Consider the following 22235-nt stretch of genomic DNA (forward strand, 5'->3'; position numbering starts at 1 on the left):
TGGGTGGGCCGGGCACTGACACCACCGGATGTCAGCTGTCCGCCCATATCCCGCCAGCGTGCACGCAAATGTAAGTAACTCAAAAGTCACTTATATAAGCGCGCACGCTAAACATCATTCGATGGTCACCGACCATCGAATGATGTGGGCGGACACCCCAGTAAAGCGAATGGATGTTTATGCAAAACATCCATTCGCTGCTGTGAAGGGGGCGTGCGTTCGCCGGGCGGGGTTTGGTGGACTCGCAAGGCTGCGAATTCGCAGCCTTGCGAATCAACCTGAATAACCCCCATAGACAGAAGGAGCTGTGAAGATAGAGATTGGAGGTAGGAGCAGATAGGGATTAAGTCTTGCATTGTTGCTTGATCTTTTATGCTATGCTCCCAACACAGAATAATCCTCATAGTACCAACTCTAAATCCCTTGCTGGACACTCCATAGACAACATTAGGGCAGATGTATTAAGCCCGGTAAAGTGATAAAGTGGCGATGAAGTGGAAGGTGATAACCAGTGGCGGCTCCAGGGTGGGGACTGCATTGAGTCAGTTAGGAGTGAAAGTTTGTGGTAGTTGCTGTGCTCCCCTATTTGAATTTTGAACTGCGTCTATGTATGAAACATAATACTGTATTGACTAATGTCAGTAAAATCGGCAGTATTTTTTTATTGTCTTTTATTTTATGAGATCTTAGAATCCCACCTTGTGTACTTTTTTTTTTTGTAATTTAACTTTCAGACCGCAAATGCAGGATCACACCGGGAATTTGAAACAGTTCAGTCCCGCTGCTACCTTGCATTTGTGGTCTGTTCACATTGCATCAGCGAACCGGTAATATTGCCGGTTGGCTGAGGTCCCCTGGGGGAGCGGCAGAGCGTCATCGGGGCCGTGGAAGGAGATAGCTCTTAGAGCTGACGCTTCTCCAAGCACTGCCTCCTCCATCGTGTGAATGGGAAACGGGTCGCTCGACCTGATTAACCTGTTCACACCGCAAAGCAATACGGCAACGAACCGGTAAGAACCCTTCTTTTCAACTGGTTCATATTTCTGTGATGTGTTGCTACCGGTTTGCTGTAACCGGTAACCCCTTTCACATTGCACCATTTCCCGGGTCGAACTGGCAAGAAACCGGCATGAACCTGGTAATTAGGTGCAATGTGAAAGGGGTATGACATAATGTAATAACAGTAACATAATGAGGATTTCTGTTCTAAAGCTAATATTGTTCTTACAAACTTACATTGATAACTTTAGAAGAACCAACCGTATATAGTGTATCCACCCGTTGCATTGTTATATATTACATTTGATGACTATTGTAATTTCTTTTTTGCTATTCATGGTATAATCCACTTTAGGCCAGTCTATGATTGTTCCCTGATTTCTTCTAATACTATTACTTTATGTGTTTCAGGACTCGAACATGGAAACATCTACTTTATCTCTACACTCGCCAGACCCCCAGGGACTACAATGGGAGGAGGAGGAAGAATATCTACTAACTGAAGAGATACCCTCAGAGCTGGATACCGCACTCCGTTATCTGTCCATTATAATATACAGCATATCTTTTTTGCTGGGAACAATTGGGAATGGCTTGGTGATATGGATTGCTGGATTTAGGATGAAGAGGACGGTCAACACTGTGTGGTTTTTTAACCTTGCCCTTGCGGACTTCATCTTTACATTTTTCTTGCCTTTGAGTATTACGTACACAGCACTTGGCTTTGATTGGCCATTTGGCATCATACTGTGCAAATTCAACAGTACTGTGGCCTTCCTAAATTTGTTTGCAAGTGTCTTCCTGCTAACCATTATCAGTGCTGACCGCTGCGTCTCTGTAGTGAGACCTGTGTGGGCCCAAAACCACAGGACTCCCAAACTGGCATCGATAATTGCGTTTTCCATCTGGCTGGCTGCTTTTTGCCTCTGCTCTCCATACATGGCATTTAGAGATACTATCAGAGATAATGAGACCAATGTGACACATTGTTATAACAATTATGCCTTCTCAAATGACTTTGAAGACTTGGAGGTCGTAGCCCTCAGATCCATGAGGCATCAGGTCATGATATCTGTCCGCTTTCTTTTTGGATTCTTGCTCCCTTTTGGGCTCATCCTAGTTTTTTATTCTTTGATGGCTTTGAAGTTGAGAAGAAGTCAATTTTCATGGTCAAGTCGGCCCTTCAGGGTCATGGCAACTGTCGTGGCTGCTTTTTTTCTGTGCTGGTTTCCATATCACATCCTTTCCGTACTTGAAGTCATCATGCACCACTTGGACAACAAAGCATTGAAAACTGCCGTTCTCATTGGAAGTCCTCTAGCTACCAGCCTGGCCTTCTTCAACAGTTGCTTAAACCCTTTCCTTTATGTCTTCTTGGGAAGAGACTTCAAAGAATCATTGCGTAGATCCATTCTTTCTGCATTTGAAAGCGCCTTTAGTGAGGACCATGGTAGAACCAATTACAGCCAAGGAAAGTCTAGATCTCTTTCAGATCAAGAGTCTCATTTCACCTGACTGAGCATGGACACCTGTAATGAAAACCGCCGTATAAATAATTAATAATGTGGTTAGCCATTATATATTCTGGACAGTGCTAAAGGAAATTTGGAGATATTGCAATCCATTTTACTGAGAAATGTGGCTTCAATTGGTTTTGATCCTCTGGATCTTCTTTCAATATCTGTTTTGCCACTTTGGAATGTAAAACAATCGGAATGTTGCAAGTAGAAGCTTGTTTACTTTTAGATGACGCGGTTACACATGGTCAAGCAAAACTGGTTCCTCTCGAACATGAAATCCTCAGTTGGAGCATGTTCAAGGCATACTTTATTTTTTTAAAGTGTCATTATAAATTGTATACTGTTGTTCACTTACTTGTATTTGCCCCATGTGCCATGTGTGTGTGTGGGGGGGGGGGCATATGATGGGGGGGGGGGCATATGATGGGGGAGGCATGCACAGCTGGGTGGCGAACTAAATATTCTTTGGACCAGGTAATTAATGGTCTCTGGTACACAATGGCACCACCAGTGAGATATTAAAATGTAATCTGAGATGGTAAATTTTGGAAATGCACAGGCTTATTTTGGAGTAATTGTCAGAGTTTTATGGTATTCATTCATGAAATGTAACAACAATTTGTTTTAATGAAAAAATATTCAAACATTGTGTTTAGGTCAATGTCTGTTCCACCCCTCTGGAATGGGTCGAATATAAACTCTAATGTAAACAGAAATTAATGATACAGCAGGTTTAGGGCCAGATTCTCTAAGCTTCAAAAGTGATAAAGTAGAGAGTGATAAACAGCCAGCCAATCAGCTCCTGCCTGACATTTTTCAAACACAGTCTGTGGCATGGCAGGTAGGAGCTGATTGGCTGGCTGTTTATCACTCTCCATGTTATCACTTTTGAAGCCTAGAGAATCTGTCCCTTAGTGTCTCTTTAACAATAAGTGAAAATAAATATAAAGCTTGAGTATCCCTTATCCGAAATGCTTGGGACCACGACAGTTTTTGATGAGGGATTTTTCCAGATTTCGGAATATTTTTTTTTTACATACTCAGCTTGTCCCCCGACATCCATGGCATCCACAGCAGTCATTGGGTTAATCATCAGTAGTATCCCTGGTCCCAATGATGCATTGCGCGATGCATCCTTGGGACCAGGGATCCATCTAAATTCTTGATAATTTATCTTTCCCCACTTTATCTCTCTCCAAGCATTGATAAATCCCCCTTCAAAGGTTTCATTGGAATGAAAAAAAAAATCACAAACAGGGACATTGGAGTATCTTTACTAAACTCTGGAGAAAGGTAAAGTGGGCGGAGATTAAGTATCAGCCAATCAGCTCCTAACTACCATGTTATAGGCTTTATTGGAAAAATTAGTGTTATGAGCTGGTTGATTGGAAATTTTGCAGAAAAAAAGGTACTCTTTACCTAGAAGGGCGCCCACGATTTTGATCTTGGGCATCGTAAGGGAAAAAAATTGCGTCGGTCGCATCGCATGCGACCAAAAAATCGCATGCGATGCGACCAACGCGATTACCCCGATTTCCCATAGGGAACAATGTTAAATGTCCCAATTGACCCGATTTTCCATAGGGAACAATGTTAAATGGCCCACAAAGGCCAAATAGGCACCCTGAAGTGTGAAATGGCCCCCCCAATTGTTAACGCCAACTCACGATCAATGTCAACCCAAAACGTGGCAAGCGCAGCGAGCCCGCGAGGGGCGGCGGTACGCGTCCTCCGACCTTTTCATACCCCCACTATCCACGTCGGCGTGGAGTTGAGAATAGAAAGTGTGGCGAGCGCAGTGAGCCACCGAGCCCGAAGCGTGGCGAGCGCAGTGAGGTATACGCGTCCCCTTGCAGGCTTCACAGGTGTCCGCGTCCCCTCGCCACACTTTCTATTCTCAACTCCACGCCGACGTGGATAGTGGGGGTATGAAAAGGTCGGAGGACGCGTACCGCCGCCCCTCGCGGGCTCGCAGCGCTCGCCACGCTTTGGATTGACGTTGATCGTGGGGTGGCGTTAACAATTGGGGGGGCCATTTCACACTTCAGGGTGGCTATTTGACTTCTGTGGGCCTTTTAACATTGTTCCCTATGGAAAATCGGGTCAATTGGGACATTTAACATTGTTCCCTATGGGAAATCGCGGTAATCGCGTCGGTCGCATCGCATGCGATTTTTTGGTACATGCGATGCCCGCGATGCCCGCGATGGGCGCCCTTCTAGGTAAAGAGTACCGAAAAAAATCCTTGATAAATATGCCCCATACTTCTTAAAACAGTAGCCAATCATAAGGTTGGGCATCACGAACGGTGTAATGGTTAGGACAGCACTGATGTCATGGGTTCGCTTCCCACCATGGCCCTAACTGTGTGGAGTTTGTATATTGTCCCCGTGCTTGTGTGGGTTTCTTTCGGGTCCTCCGGTTTCCTCCCACAATCCAAAAATATACTGGTAGGTTAAATGGCTTCCAACAAAATTAACCCTATAATGACTGTGTGCGCGTGTACACGTGGTAGGGAATATAGTTTGTAAGCTCCACTGGGGCAGGGACTGATATGAATGTTCAGATATTCTCTGTAAAGCGCTGCGTAATATGTATGTGCTATATATATATATATGAAACTGCTAAAGCTACTAGTAAATAAGTACTGTAGTTTATTCTACTAATGAATGTTTTATTGTATTTTAAGTTTCATATTAAACTTTACATACTGCACCCCCAGAATTTATTAAAACAATATTTGGTCATTCACAAATTTGATTATATTCATATTAATGAACATAACTCCCTTTTTCTGTGTTATTGCCAATTAATTTATCTGTTTATCTTTTAACTTGGGATGAGACTCCAGTAACCCAATAACACCATGGGCCTTATTCGAGTTCACTCTTTCTGACAAAATCCTTCTTAGATCCTCCTTCATGTGCACTGCAGGGAGGTAGATGTAAAATGTGCAGAGAGAATTAGATTTGGGTGGGGTTTTACTTCAAAGTGAGATCTATATTGCAGTGTAAAAATAAAGCAGCCAGTATTTACCCTGCACAGAAACAAAATAACTCACCCAAATCTAACTCTCTGCACATTTTACATCTACCCCCCCCCCCCCTGCAGTGCATATAGTTTTGTCCATCTAAGAAGGACTTTGTCAGAAAGAGTGAACTAGAATAAGGCCCAGTGTGAGAAGTGTATTCTAGTTCTGAATTAAAAACAGGGAATAATAGTGTACAGTCAACTTAATTTCAAATGTATGAATGTAAAATAACGGCCTGCAATGCGTGATTGTAATTGAGTCTGTGGCTGAAATTTAATAGGATGAAAATTTAGAAAGAGAGAGATTTGGTAAATAATCTCCAGGTTTTTTTTTAAGCGGCAATCATTTACACTGCAAAACCAGTTTGATTTTGCAGTGTAAATGATTGCCGCTTTAAAAAACTGAAGATTTCTTACCAAATCTCTCACTTTCTGAATCTCTCATCCTATTAAATGTCACCCTGTATATCTGATATATTCAGCAAATGCATTAGCCTCCAAGTTTGACGTCTGTGCGGGAACCGGCCAAACTTGGAGGGTTTTTTAAAGGGGCAATCACTTACAAGGTATGGTTTTGCCGAAATATGAGGCTATTAAATTTGGCCGAATATGTTTTAGTGCTTCTTTAAAATGATGATGATTATCTGGAAAATATACTGCACCCTTCTATATTGGAAGACACCCTGGGCTATTGGCAGATTTTTTGATAACATTTGGATATATTGATGCACAACATTGAAGATAAGGGATGAGGGCAACTCCTTATGATTAAGTAACCAAAATATTTGTGACACTGTTATTTGTGACAATCTCATATTTTCATTGAATCTGTTCTGAAAGTATTTATCATGGTGTAATATGTCCAATACATTATTATGTTAAAACAAGACATGGTACTTGTTTAGTTTCACGGCGGCAGATAAATCACATGCAATGCGTTGCGATCGGATGCTATATAGTGTGGCGAGCGTAGAGAGCCGCGCAAGGGGACGCAGTTTACTTTACATGTATTCCGTGTCCCCTTGCGGGGCTCGCTGCGCTCGGCATGGAATACTTGTAAAGTAATCCGCATCCTCGTGCGGGGCTCCCTGTGCTCGCCACACTATAGAAAATCAACTCCATGCGTAGTGGATAGTGGGGGTATGAACAGGTATAAAATCGCATCAAATCGCAACCGATCGCATCGCATGCGATATATCTGCCGCCGTGAAACTAAACAAGTACCCAAGATAGTTATGGAGAACATTAATTATTACTGAGAAGCTTGCGGGAAAGGATTTAGGGACAGCTGTAATAAGCTTGAAAAGTGATAAAATGGAGAGTGAAAAACCACCAGCCAATCAGCTCCTACCTGACATGTCACAGTCTGTGTTTGAAAAATGACGTGGGTTAGGTCGACAGGATCATTAGGTCGACATGGGTTAGGTCGACAGGGTCATTAGGTCGACAGGGTCATTTGGTCAACATGGGTCATTAGGTTGACAGGGTCATTAGATTGACATGGTTTTTTTTTTTTTACTGTTTTTTGAGCCGACATGTGCTGACAGGCGGTATTTCATGCCCTACCATCCTCTAGGGCATGGTGGGAGAATAAAATAGTGTGCCGAGCATAGCGAGGTACCGTGCCCTAAGCATGGCGAGCGCAGCAAGCCATGCGAAGGGACGTGGTGGTACGTTCGGTGTCCATGTCGACATGACATGTGCCCTACAATTCACTAGGTACGTTTTAGTGTTTATGTTGACTGTGTCGACATAAGGATAAAATAATTATTATAATTTTTAAAAAACCATGTCGACTTTTTCACTGTTGACCTTACACATGTCGACCTAATGACCCTGGCGACCTTACGCCTGTCAACCTAATGACCCTGTCGACCTAACCCATGTCGACCTAGACTCATGTCGACCTTCCTGCATGTGAACCTAGACACATGTCGACCTAAATGCATGTCGACCTAATGAATGTCTACCAACTTGCTGGTAACCAACTGATCCACACCCGTCCATCGGGCCTGCAGACATATAGAACTCAGTAGATAGATAGTAGTTCATTTTGATTTTACTTTTGTACTTTTTGCTTTTATCTTGCAGTCTAAATGTTTTTTTATTTTATGTAATAATTCTTAACTGTTCATAGCAATTGCTTTGGTGGCTATTATGTTCAGGGGCAATCTGCCTTCAATTTAATAACGCCGGCTTTATAAGCGGAACCATTTCATTTGACATCAAATTTTAAGGTTTAGTACCATCTTTTTGGGGATCATATCATCCTTGTAGCAATTTATTATTACTACTATAGATTGTAAGCTTGCAGCAGGGCCCTCCTTCCTCCAGGTCTGTCTGTTGTTACCCAGTTTGTTTTATCACTGTCTACTATTTGCTTAATATGGTTCGGTGTTCAAGAGAGAACAAAGAAAAAAGAAAAGAAAACTCTGTTTGGGGGCACTCTTGTGTTTCAGAAAGATTATTTGTACTGTGACTATTTTTAAAACATAACTTTTATTATTAATTGTTAAATGATTTTTGGATACTTTAATTGTTGCACACTGCAAAATATTGTAATTAGTATATCCCACCGTATATCATATGAGACAGCACAAAAAATGTGAAATGACCATCATACTGTATATCCAAACAAATGTTATCCAATTGGGATGTATGTAGGGTTAAATCATTGGTCATGTATGCAACTAGAACATGTTGCCCTTATGAGGCTAATATGGCCATCATATCCTGACCATCAAGGACAATATTTTTGAGATCATATACACTAGTAGTGGGATAAATTTTAGCAATCACTCAGATACTCAGCGGTCAGCCCTATTAGAGATGTGATTCACTTCTGCTTTTCACCCTTCTTGTCAAAGAGCAGAGGAAGGGGAATGAGAAAGTGACATGTCTCAGGGTTATGACCTAGGGATAGAAAAATTAGTGGGTTACAGTGTCTACACCAGAAACTTTCAGGCGGCCCTGATACTATAATAGCATTGCAGGGCACCCTCCTAAAATGGGGTCAACTCTCATACCCGCTATGAAAGAAGAAATATGGATAAGGCAGATGAACCTCTATATCTTCCGATTATTTGCTATTAAAATTATATTCTTTACATATGATGTTAAATTTCCTTTTCTTTAGTGATTACTAATGCCACACTTTTAGGAGAGTGCCCTGCAATGCTATTATAGTATCAGGGCCGCCTGAAAGTTTCTGGACACTGTAACCCTCTAATTTTTCTATCCCTAGGTCATAACCCTGAGACATGTCACTCTCTCATTCCCCTTCCTCTGCTCTTTGACAAGAAGGGTGAAAAGCAGAAGTGAATCACATCTCTAATAGGGCTGACCACTTTGTATCTGAGTGATTGCTAAAATTTATCACATTACTAGTGTATATGATCTCAAATATATTGTCCTTGATGGTCAGGATATGATGGCCATATTAGCCTCATAAGGGCAACATGTTCTAGTTGCATACATGACCAATGATTTAACCCTACATACATCCCAATTGGATGACATTTGTTTAGATATATGATGGTCATTTCACATTTTTTATGCTGTCTGATATGATATACGGTGGGATATACTAATTACAATATTTCGCAGTGTGCAACAATTAAAGTGTCCAAAAATCTTTTAACAATTAATAATAAAAGTTATGTTTTAATAATAGTCACAGTACAAATAGTCTTTCTGAAACACAAGAGTGCCCCCAAACAGAGTTTTCTTTTTTTTTTTGTTCTCTCTTGAACACAACCATAATCTGTAGCTGCGTTCATTCAGTCCCTTTGGTTTCAAAGTATCCAGCTTTTGGATCCACATCGCTTCAAGTTTGAGTAGTGCAGCCGCACGATCACCCCCTCTCCTTCTCTCTGGCACTTGGTCTATGATGATATATTTTAAGGAACTCATCTGATGTTGGAGCTCTCTAAAATGTACAGTACTGGTTGGTCGCTGGGTTTTCCTTCCAAGGCACCTTTGATGGAAGAGCAGTGCATGGCCATGCACTCTTTAAATTGTTTTGTCGTTTTTCTGATGTAGTATAGGCCACAGGGGCAGATATAGACCACCAAGAGTTGCTTCTGATCAAGTATTTGCAGGTAGTGCAATTTGGGCAACTATAGCATCCCAGGGCCTTTTTCTGTGCCAGGGATGTATCGAAGCCCATAATGTCCGTGTGGACCAGGGCATCTTGCAGATTTATTTATTTATTAGCAGTTTCTTATATAGCGCACACAGATTCCGCAGCGCTTTACAGAGAATATTTGACCATTCACATCAGTCCCTGCCCCAGTGGAGCTTACAATCTATATTCCCTACCACATGTACACGCACACACAGATATTCTAGGGTTAATTTTTGTTGGGAGCCAAATTAGCCTAGCAGTATATTTTTGGATTGTGGGAGGAAACCGGAGTACCCGGAGGAAACCCACGCAAGTACGGGGAGAATATACAAACTCCGCACAGTTAGGGCCATGGTGGGTATTGAACCCATGACCTCAGTGCTGTGAGGCAGTAATGCTAACCATTACACCATCCGTACTGCCCATAGGTCTCAATTCTGCCATACAGGGGAGATCTTTATTGGTCTTGATAATTGGCCAAAGGGCCTTACTTGCCACCGCCACGACTGGGCTTCCAGTGTTATATGTACTTATCCAGGGGAACACATGACTGTTTTTCTGCTTGCGATTCTCACTCAGTAGATTTTGTCTATTGAGGCGAAGTGCCTTATTTTTCTGTGAGTGCAAATCTGTCAATTTGTATCCTCTCTGGTGGAATTGATGGACTATGTGGTCCAACTGTTCCTTTAGTACCTCAGGCTCACTACAGATGCGTACAACGAGTAACATTTGGCTATACGGTAAGCCGTGTTTAAGCGAAGGGGGATGGTGAGTGCTTGCTCTTAGCAGAGTATTTCAGTCAGTCTCTTTACAGTAGATGTTTGTAGTTACAGTCCCATTTGTCAACCTGACTGATACATCCAAGAAATGTATTGTCTCACGGCTGTATTCAAAAAGGAATTTGATGGGTCCCTTGAGACTGTTGATGTCCTCCATCATCTTAATAAACTCCTCCGGACTCCCAGACCACAACATAAACAGGTCATCTATATAGCGGCACAACATTTTGATGTTCAAATGTGATGGATGGTTATACAGTAGGGTGCGCTCTTGTTGGATCACATACACATTTGCGTATGACGGCGCCACCGCTGACCCCATCGCGCATCCCTCCTGTTGTAGATATATACAGCCGTCATATAGAAAGTAGTTCCGGGTCAGTGTTTTCTCCAGCAGCGTTAGGAACAGAGTGATGTTAAATTCAAATTTATCTCCTAATTCACTCAGGAATATTCCCATCGCTTCCAGCCCATGTATATGTGGGATGGATGTGTAAAGAGATACTACGTCCATCGTACACAGGACAGTATCTTCAGTAATGGATGGGTATTGGTTAAGTCTATTGAGGAAGCTTGTAGTGTCCTTTAAGTGAGTAGGGGAAGCCATAATGAATGGTTGTATCAATTTGTCCAGCATTTGTGAAACAGGTTAATATAGACTGCCCACCGCCGAGATAATTGGGCAGCCAGGCGGTGCCTCCAAGCTCTTGTGAATTTTAGGCACGCTATATATCACCGGAATGACTGGGCACTTGGTAGTTAATGCTTCTTGAGCTTTGGGACTGATGTATTTGTCCTCAACTGCTGTCTTAAGAATGGCATTTAACTGATTTTGGTATTCCACAGTGGGATCCGTTGGGAGCTTCAGGTAAACCTTGGTGTCCGCCAGCTGCCTGTATAATTTTTTTTTATAATCACTTATGTTCTGGATCACTATGGCGCCCCCTTTGTCCGCTGGGCGGATTGTTATGCTTTTGTCCTTGCTCAGAGTTTTTAAGGCTTGGAATTCATTTCTGTTCAGGTTTGGATGGTGCACTGTGGATGCCGCATTGTAGCGTTTCATTGATGCATCCATAAGCCTGGTGTACGTCTTAATTGAGGAATTTGGAGATGGAGGGTCAAAACCGGATCGACTTTTGCTCTGTAAAAAACTGGCCAAAGGATCCACGTCTAGAATATTCGGTTTATTTTGGAAGAATTATTTGCATCTCAAATTACGGTTCATTTTGTGAAGGTCCAGTTGCCACTGAAAGTTGTCATGTTGTTGTGTGGGTATAAAAGAGAGGCCTCTATCAAGGAGAGACATTTCGTCCCTGGTTAACGGCCGTTCTGATAGGTTGATTACATGCTCGAGATTGTGACTGGAGCTTCTTAAAGGCTCTCTCATGTTGTCCGCCGCGTCGGGTCTTCTTGTACGGGCGTTTTTTGTTTTTGGAATTGCCCCTAAAGGGGGTCTCAGCGATGAGGGGGTAGGTTCATCAGATTCCGCCACCACGAAGTCGCTGTCACTTATTGATGAACCGTCAGTTTGGTGTTGCTGTCTCGTCTGCGGGCGTTATATTCTCCCAGTGGGCTATGTGCCCATCAGCCATCTGTAGACTTGATTGGTTTCATTATCATTTTGCAGTGGTCATCTTGGACTTTTTAAATCTTATTACTGTAGCTCCTTTCTGTAATTCTCCATTTGCGTTTTTAATTTAGTAGCCCAGGAGTCAAATTCAGAGGATGCCAATGCCTCACTTTGTTCGGTTTTCAGTGCCTTGAGTTTATCAGATGTCTTTTTTAACTCCTTACTCGCTTCCTCCACCACCAGCAGCATAAGATCAAAACTGCCCTTATTCAATATGGCAACCCAGCGCCGGCAAAATCCAGGGCTGGATTGACCAATAGTAGGGACATTCCTAATTCGGAAACCGCGCGGTATGTGGTTAAGGCGGTAGTAATCCAATAGGTTTTGGCCATGGAGCTGGTAATCAATCTCCATGCAGTGGAGTTTGAGGAGATTGTGGTAGATTTCTTCCATGTCAGATGGAATGTCTCTTTGTGGGGCAAATAAAATATGGGAGGCATCATCCTCAGAATAGCTAAACATTTCTCCCATGGGCATGATGTTACTGCCACTGTTTTCTGCCAGTTGTTCCTGCGTCTCCATGATGTTTTTAGTATTCCTGCTGATCTCTCAGAAGAGGAATGGTTCAGTGTTGAAGCTGGTGGGTGCCCTGATCCTGTTACACTCTTGGTCTAGAGAGTGTACAGACTTCATCTTAGGGTCGATCCGGCACTCCTCACTAACAGTATCCTGCTGTTCGGGTGATTTGTAGGATCCTCTTAATTCAATAAGGGCACTCACCAAAGTATCACAATGAAGTTTTAATAATGGTACATCACCAAATAATTCTTACTTCTTATCATGTAGTCAAGGTTTTAGCCACTAGGTGGCCTTTGTCAAGACACGGCATATACAGTAAGACATCCTCACAGCTGATTCTGGAGCTGTGAGGACCTCAAACTGTATATGCAGTGTCTTGACAAAGGCCACGTGATAAGAAGTAAGAATTATTTTTGTGATGTACCATTATTAAAACTTCATTGTGATACTTACTTACTTGTGTATATATAAATATATATAGCAACAGGTTTGTTTTGGTAGTGGAGCGCTGACACCTGCTAGTAATCAGCCCTTTTCGGGGCTTTCTGCTCTCCAGATAGCAGAGCTAAAAAATCTCTTCACCTCTTTTTGGTCCGCTGCTCCCCACTGTCAGGGTAGTGCCCTATTCAAGGCACCAGGAGAATTTCTAAAAAGAAAGAGAGGGACAGGGGGGCGCCCAATAGTGCAATATCGGTTTTTAATTTTAAAACACAAACATATAACAAGTGGACATTCTATTTGTACAACTCGTACCGAGTTGGTTGTCTGGAGTGGGCTGGTTACCACTAGATTCAATACATTCCCTCTGGCAAAACAGCATACACAAGATGTTAATCACCGCTACAGTGTGGTTGAAACTCACGGAACCTCTCTGCTGGGCAGGCTCGGGGAACGCCGGCGTCTCCGGTCACTGCAGATGAGGCTGACAGAGTGTACTGGATACCAGAAGCTTGGGTCACGTCAAGTTGGCCACGCCCCTAGGTGTTTCGTCAGAGACTTCGTCAATGGGGTGGCCAGCGTGACGTTGAGGAGTACTCTTATTGAACATGGGCTCCAATCAGCTTCCCAGCATTAGCCTACATTAGCATACCATGCTGGTGCCCCCCCTTGTTCACTCCGTGAATGTGCTAGGACATCACTTCATTAGTGTAGTGATTTTTCAACCAAACGGTATGATGTTACAATTAACCAGTTCTTACCAGTACACGTGTTTACAGAGTATAACAATATAAACCAGGGGTTCCCAATCTTTTTTGAATCAAGGCACCCTAGAGTATCCAAAAATTATTTGCGGCACCCCTAGGCCAAAAATATAATTCATTAGATTGGGTTTATATGCGATTCTTAGGGTCAGTTATGTGGTAAAGTGCAGGATTTGCTTCTGTTTGTACACCTTTTATGATTGGCAGCCACCAGCACTGGTTTTGCTCATAAATAACTAACCATTCATATTTTGAGTTGGTCATGGACCACCATCCCAGGGCACCACTGCATGTGTCCCGCGGCACCCCAGGAAGCCACGGCACACAGTTTGGGAACCACTGTTATAAACAATAATATTAAACGTAAAAATATATATGTAAAAAAAAATATATATATATATAAAATAGAGGCTATTTTATAGCGTTCTCCGCCACTAGATTATATTTACAACAATCTTAGTGGCACTATTTTAAAAAGCAATCAAACACATCTCTTATATATTTGGCTACATCTGTCACTCAAAGTGTGCCTGAAGCTGTAACGCTGGGTGGAGCCTCTGACTCACATGACAGAGAACCAGCCCAGTGAGCCCACAGTGCCAGACACGACCCTCTGCCTCTCCATGTTACACAGCAAAGACACAGCTACTCACCAGACACACCAGGTGAGCGCCCCACACCTCCATACCTCCCAACATGACCCTCTCCAGGAGGGACAGAATGCTCTGTTTGTGGACTTCCATCTTAATTTATGATTGTCATCACCTGTTTTAAACAGGGTAATTGATAAGAAAGGTGTTTAAGCACAGGTGATGGTAATCCATAAATTAAGAAGAAAGTCCAGAAACAGAGCAATGTGTCCCCCCCCCCCCCCCCATTCACGGCAACCCCACGATTAAATGGCACATGCAAAACACTGACATGGCTATGGTCGACAATGAAAAAGGTTGACATGAGTTTTTGAAGATTTATTTTTCACTTTTTCAATGTTTTCATATTCATTCTCATGTGTCGACATGGACACCAATGAAGTGCCACACTTATGTCAACATTTACATGTGTTGACCTTTCTGTGTTGATTTTTTCTTGTGGCGATTCGCGGCACCCCCCGGCGACCCCCCTCCCGTGATTCACAGCACCCCCCCCCCAATTCACGGCGACTCCCGCGATTTGCGGCCCCACCCCGTGACACACCCCCTCCTGCAATTCGTGGCACCCCGCGACCCTCCCCTCCCAAGATTTGTGCCAACCCCCCAGGCCCCCCCTTCCTCGCGGTATCCCCCACCCCCCGCGACCCCCCCTACCGCGATTCCCCCCCCCCCGTCATTGCGGCAACCCCCCGATTTTTTCTTGTAGCAATTTTTTTACAGTGACAACTATGTGCACGTCAACCTACATATCATCAACCAATTCTTTGTATAATATAACACCTGTTCTGTTTTACTGTAGGTGTTTTAAGTCAGATCTTTTACTGCTACTATTACTGTTTATGTAAATGCATTACTGCTACTATTACTGTTTATGTAAATGCATTCTGAATGACAGCAACATCCTACCATCCTTCTACAAGAATATATGACCAACTAGGTGATTTATTGCGCCCCGTGCCCCCCCCTCCAGCAAATCACGGACCCCCCGCACACACCCCACTCCCGCAATTCCCAACCCCCCCCCTGCAATTCACGCCCCCTCCCACGCTTTGCGGACCCCCGCCCTCTCCCGCGATCTGCGGACACCTGCGCCCCCTCCCTCCCTTGATTCACGGCACCCCGCACGCCCCTCCCACAATTCACGGCACCCCTAAGCCCCTCTTTAGTCCCCCGTATACTCACACACCCCTATCACTACCCAGCTTCCTGCTCTCCTGAACCGTAACTTCCACCACTGGGGAGTCGCTGACGCTTTTTTGCCCACATGCCCCTATCATGCCTCATAGCCCAGCCTCCTGCTCTCATGTACCCTAACTCCCACCCAGTAGGAGGAGACACTGACTCAGGGCCACCATCCTGTTCTCCTTTACTGCCACACTGGACCCTCACCCACTGGCAGAAGCTGCACAGTATCTCCCACCCTCCTCTTTAGTCCCCCTTATGTCCACACACCCCTATCACTACCCAGCCTCCTGTTTTCCTGTGTCGTGACCTCCGCCAGTGGGGAGCCGATGACTCAAAAACACCCTACTATACTACTGCACACACACACCTTAACAACATGCACACACAGCCCCCCCACACCCACAAATGTCACTGTGCCATCCACACTATTAATGTACATCTTACTCTGTAACCGCTTTTTAATTAAACAAAACAATACACACCCCCTTCCACATCATATGCTCTCTATTTAACACATTTCACCTATAACTCAAGTTGCAATACAGGCATCTTTCATACAATTCTAACCATCTTTCTCATATACAAATGTTCACAAATTAAGGGGGCGCAGCCCCTTACGACGGTGTGAAGAGTGCCCGTAGGGCGCGATGAATCACCTAGTAGGATATATATATATATATATATATATATATATATATATATATATATATTCGACTTATTTCAAGAACAGAGGTGTATGCCTTTGTTCTTGAAAAAAAGTTGATTAGACTGAAACATTGAACAAACTGACTTAGACCCTGTGTGGAATTGATTTCTTCATTTCACGTCCTGCGAGTGCCGCGGTCATCCATCCCCTATACTTGTTCCTCTGCAAAGAGAAGCTGGAAGGCACCCGGCCAAAGTAGCCCTTGAACAGCTGTGTGGAGTGCCAGCCTAATAAATTGTGTATATATATATATATATATATATATATATATATATACAGTATATATATACAGTATATATATACAGTATATATATATATATATATATATGTATACTGTATATAGCAATGGACAGAGTGTGCCTTAGCTGGTACCACCACCACCAGACTTATTATTAAGCAGTGACTACAATTATTACAGTAAATTTTCAAGATTTTTTTATGTGTATCTATGTAAACACTAAAGCAATAAAATGTTTTCAATCCATTTGATGTAGTAGTACAGTCCACAAATGTAGAAATCAACAACCACTGCGTTTCGTCGTTATGATTTCCTCAGGGGTAAGATTCCATATGATGTGTAGAATGTTAAAAAAAGTATATTTTATTTCATTGGGTGATCAATGGGTCTCTTTATGATCAATGTAAGAAGATTGGCCTCATTGGACTCCTTATTTGGTGATCAATCGAATGGTATCAATTTCTGTAAGAAAGTGCCAGAATTACTCTCTGTTCAGGGATCTAGCATGTGTATCCTTCCCAAATCTTTTATATATTTCATATAAATAAATCTATGCCAAAAACATACAAAATCATAAAGAGAAAAATAAATATACATAATTTCTGTGCATAAAAATAAGGATAACAATAAAAAAGAATAAAAACAGATAAAAAAAAAAATATATATATATATATATATATATACATTTAAGGCATGTATTGCGATACACCCCCATACCGGGATCTAAAATAATAATAAAAGAAAACACAAACTTAAAAGCGTGACTTGCGAGGGGCTGGACATATTGCCATATAATCTCCTCACATGTTTCTTCTTTTCCTCCGAATAGTCACCAAAATTGAGAAAGAATCTTGCGGAAAGAGGATGTCCCAATAACTGTGACACTAATTCCAGTAGATTCTACTGTTTACTGGATATAATCTTTATGTGTATCCAACAATGGGAAAATATTCAAACTGTACAGTACAGGTACATCAAAGTAAACCCATAAGTAACTGTACAAAGTGAAATAAAATAAAGGGCACAATTCAGCTTTGTTAGCAAGGCAAAAAAGCATGCTGATGGGCAAAACCATGTTGCGCTGCAGGTGGAACAGGACTAACATGCAGAGGGATTTAGATCTGGGAGGGGTGTGTTCCTACTGACATCTAAATTGCAGTGTAAATCATGAGCAGCTCCTACATGTGAGTAGGAGGGGGGCTGCCGCTGACTGCACCGCCAGGTCTGGCCAGTCCCCGTCAGTCCCCGCTGCCGGGGGACCTGGTGCCTGTTCAATACAGTTGTCAGGTGCCGGCCCAGCACATGTGCAGTACAACCGGTGGTAGTGCATGCGCAAAAGCCTGGCTACTATGCAGGGGCGTAACTAGGACTTGGTGGGCCCCATAGCAAAATTTTTAAGGGGCCCCCCTTCTACAGGGTGTGGAGGTACACAGGTACAGTGTATAGGGTGACACACGCACAGGTTGTTTGGGGGTACAAGGCATCACAAACACACAGGGATAGGAGGGTACATGGTGTAACACACACAGACACACATACAGGGGTAGGGTGTGTGTATACTGTCACATACATTAAGGAGGGGGTTATAGGGTGTCACAGGCACAGGGGTAGGGGGTATACAGTGTCACACAAGGCGGGGAGAGGAGGGAAGCACAGTGTCACACAAAAGGGAAGGGGTTACACATGACTCACAGTGACACTGTGTCTCACATGCACACGCAGTCACACACACAATGAAGTAGCAGTTTTACACCCACAGTAATTTGTCAGCCGACCCTGCTTACAGTAGCAGACAGCTATTTCATATACATTTGGATTGATAGAGTTGAATTGAGTGATTGTGAAGGTGTAAAGGACGAAATAGGGGAGGAGAGAGAAAATTAATTACCTCAAAAAAGCAGCCTGACTCCTGAGCAGTCAGCCAAAGGTCTCTGATGGGGGCGGAGCCTTCCTGGCATTAAGCTCCGTCCCCTAAATTGCCGCGAATTGCGTCTTGGACGGTGCCCGAAGTGGGGCCTGATAGTTAAGGCTACGCTAGTGAAAACCTGGTGGCTGAGGTAGGACACTGCCACCGCTACATCCTCTGTGGCTGCTGCTTCTGCGGGCCAGGACTGGAGGAGCAGGCTCTGCTACTGGCCACACTCTCCGGCAGGGAGAGGGATAACTGGTGAACATTGATGGCAGACTTCAGTGGGTGCAGGGGGAGCTGCGGGCCCTGGAAACAGCTCGGGCCCCATAGCAGCTGCACCCCCTGCACTCATGGTAGTTACGCCACTGCTACTATGGGCTGCATAGGGTGAGATTTAATAGGATGAGATATTCAGAAAGTGAGAGATTTTGGAAGTAATCTCCAGTTTTTTTAAAGCGGCAATCATCTACACTTCAAAATCAAACTGATTTTGCAGTGTAAATGATTGCCGCTTTAAAAAAACCTGGAGATTTCTTCCCAAATCTCGCACTTTCTGAATACAGATGTATCGGGTCTCATCTTTGCAGGGGATGGCGATGGCGTTGCCATCGCCATCGCCTGCCCCGCCGCCATCTGTATGCTGGAAGGCGACGTGCGCACACCGGGCGACCGCACCCCCCGCAGCCTCCTCGGGTCTACCCCTGCCCCCTCGAGCGGGAGGCGGACAGTAATGCGTCCGCCTCGCCGCCCGGATACTGAGACGCGCGTGCGCATGTTCCTCTCCCCCGCACCTTTAAATAGAATCAGTAGGTAATTAAAGAAATACAGTAATACTGTACTGTATATGGACCAAAGAAAAGAGTATTCCCACTTTAGGTGCAAAAAGCAGCTACAAGTTCAGTATTCACTAATAAGTTTCACCAAAACCTTGAAAATAACATCCAGTATACAATAGTAGTAAATAAAATAAAGTTCAAGCGCCAAAACAATAGCATATCTTGCTTTTTGCTTCCCTCGTGTACCCTTCCTTCTTTTAGTTTCACCATCTCCATACTTCCTTCTTGGCCTATACTCCACCCTAGATGACCTGGATTTAGACCTGGGCGTGGTGCCCCCCCTCCCTCAAACAATCCATAGTGCTATATTTTTGTTCCTGATTACAGGTGGCATTGATAGAGTACCTTTAGTACGTGCATCATCAATGGCTAAATACTGAATTGCATAAACATCATGATTGCGTACAAATCTAAATATGCTCCTAGGTCTTTTGTAAGTACAATTAATACCGTTTTAATTAAACTGCCCACATACAGTGGATGAAATCTTTTTGTCCAAACATTTTTCAGCCTATCAACAAACATCAAAGGGACTTTGAGAGTACCGGCAGGTCCATTTGATATCATGACGCAATATGCTAGTCGCGCAATGCTCCTCTGGAAATGTTTTGGGTGGCCAGGGTATTTTTATGGAGCCCCTTGGGATCTGCTGGACCCTAGGTGGGCCCCTAGGTTGCCTTGTGGAAAATCTGCACCCTTATACTTATTTCAGTATCACCTGCAGATTCAGGTATGTGTATATGTAACACCCTGACGATGAGGGGACGGTTGTGCTGCAGAGAAAGGGACAATTGGACAATAGCAGCCCAGCTGAACGAGACTGTAATGGCCACTGTAATGGCCAGTTATTAATAAAGTTTTGCCCCGTGCACCAGAGAATCCAGGGTGCCCGCGGGGAGGAGGGAATAAAAAGGGAGCTGGCAGCCGTTAAGGGGGTTGAAGCGGATGCGGAGCGGAGAGCACAGAGCCGGAGGGGAGTGAGAAGCTGCGTGAAAAGACGAAACACTGTGGCGCAGTGAAAGGACTCACCCGGCGGCTCTGGCGGGGCTGATGACATAGTCCGGGCAGCAGAGGAGGACGGCGGCTTCCATCCCTCGCCGGGAGCGAACAGGCTGAGACACGCTCCACACGCTCCACGGGTGATAGTGCGCCATTGTTGGGAGGCGCGAGGGACGGCCTGTGACGCAGGAGGGCGGCACCGGAGGTGCAGGAGGCGGCCGGAGACCGGGTAAGCGTCAGCGAGAGGCGGGGTAAAGACAGCCAGGGGCGGTGAGCACCAAAACCCCACCCCAAAAGGCCGGCCCGACTAGTCCAGGGGGCGGGCTCGCTCCAAGCCGCAGCCCCACGTCCAGTAAACAGAGTCAGACTGTAAATCCCTGCGGGGATAGTGGCAGGCAGAGCAACGTCACCCAGTGCCCAGCTGAGTAGCCTGAACCCCCAAGCTTCATCTAAAAGTGACAAACAGAAGAAGGTCACTCAGTGTAAAACAGAGTCTGCCCAGCTGATTGACCCGAGCCCTTAGGCTACATCTAATACGGATAGGTAGCAACAAGGAGACCCTGTTGATCTATTGTGACCCACCTGCCCTAGTGACCCAGTTCACACCCTACACCTATTCGGGACTAAGCCATAGCCAAGGATAGTCGGACGCTTGGAAAAGTGAATACTGACTAGGAGGCATAGTGCAGGTTACCGGTCGTACAGTGGTTAAACCCGGCCGCTAGGGCCAGGGGACACCCATAGACGATAGCTACGGTACATGCGGCATAGGGTCCCGGACACCTACTGTCGCTAAGGGAAACGGCTAAACCCGGTGGCTAGAACCAGGGGACGCCAGAAGAGCGACGCTTTTGTAGTGAGAACTGACCCCAGAGAGGAAGTTGAACATTGTAGGAACCCAGATTCCATAGTCTTGCCCAGAGTTGCTACTCCGCTACAAATTAGCTGGAACCATCATCCCAGTCGTCTAGGGAAACCATTGTGGCAGGAGAGAGGACTAACTATGCTGTAAAAAGGTGCAATCCTCTAGCGTACCCAGTAACGGCAGATAGATTAGGGGTTCGTACACCCTAGGTACCGGATCCCAATAGCTACGTAGAAAAAGTTATAAAATTATTAAGAGACTGCAACGAAAGGATACTCAGTCCCTATTTAATGGACTCAAGGGAAACGTCACCTATAATGTCAAATCAGATATAGTTTAAAAGCCAAAACTGTTTTCATTGTTCAGATACCTTGTATAAGTTTGTCATAACTGTAAACTTGCGATAGTGAAGTATATGAGCTAATGTTGTAAGCGTAGAATAGAATTACTAGGATTACAGTAAAGTAGTTAACTGTGTAGAAGTGTGCCCGCCTGATAGATAATACTTTGCGGACATTCTATATGTTATATGATGGTAGGTAGAGTGATATGATCTAGTCTGTCAGGATCGAAAAGTTATTGTTATTCCCATTTTACTCTGTTTTGCCTACGGTCATAATAAAGCTTAAATTATACACACCATCGTTCGTACTTACCTGCAACGAAGAGAAGAATCCCCGCGGAGAAATCCGGAACCTGTAAAAAGAAAAGGTAATCGCGTGTAAGGAAAGAATTACCGTGCATTACAGAGGAAAAAATTTGGCGTCACGAACAGGATCACGAAAGGAAGATGGCGAGTCCACAAACCCCTGCACCAACATCAGGAAGAAGGTTGTTACCGGCAATAGACCCCTCACCCAATAAAAGAGTCAGCCCCACAGTGGAAGCGTCACCCATTACAATGCCCTATTATTTTGGTGCCCCGTGGATACCAACGTATTCGGGAGATACTCGTACACCGGGAACCACTACATTTAAGGACTTCAAAGACCAGATGCTGTCCATGTTCAAGGTATACAAACTCGGAGACACACAGCAAGTA

General features: G+C 44.2%; 1 protein-coding gene across 1 annotated transcript; it reads left to right on the forward strand.

The window, feature by feature from the left end:
• Positions 1-1413: 1413 nt before the first annotated feature.
• LOC146041791 (chemerin-like receptor 1) lies at positions 1414-2888 on the forward strand. Its single transcript, XM_083161685.1, has one exon. The coding sequence runs from the start codon at positions 1420-1422 to the stop codon at positions 2512-2514; it is 1095 nt and encodes a 364-aa protein (XP_083017811.1). The 5' UTR covers positions 1414-1419; the 3' UTR covers positions 2515-2888.
• Positions 2889-22235: the final 19347 nt, after the last annotated feature.

The sequence above is a fragment of the Crinia signifera genome, chromosome 19 (assembly GCF_055691185.1).
Source record: "Crinia signifera chromosome 19, ASM5569118v1, whole genome shotgun sequence".
NCBI lineage: Eukaryota > Metazoa > Chordata > Amphibia > Anura > Myobatrachidae > Crinia > Crinia signifera.

Bases quoted from the DNA above. Each gene is read 5' to 3' on its own strand.
- LOC146041791 (XM_083161685.1), top strand. From the start codon at position 1,420: ATGGAAACATCTACTTTATCTCTACACTCGCCAGACCCCCAGGGACTA.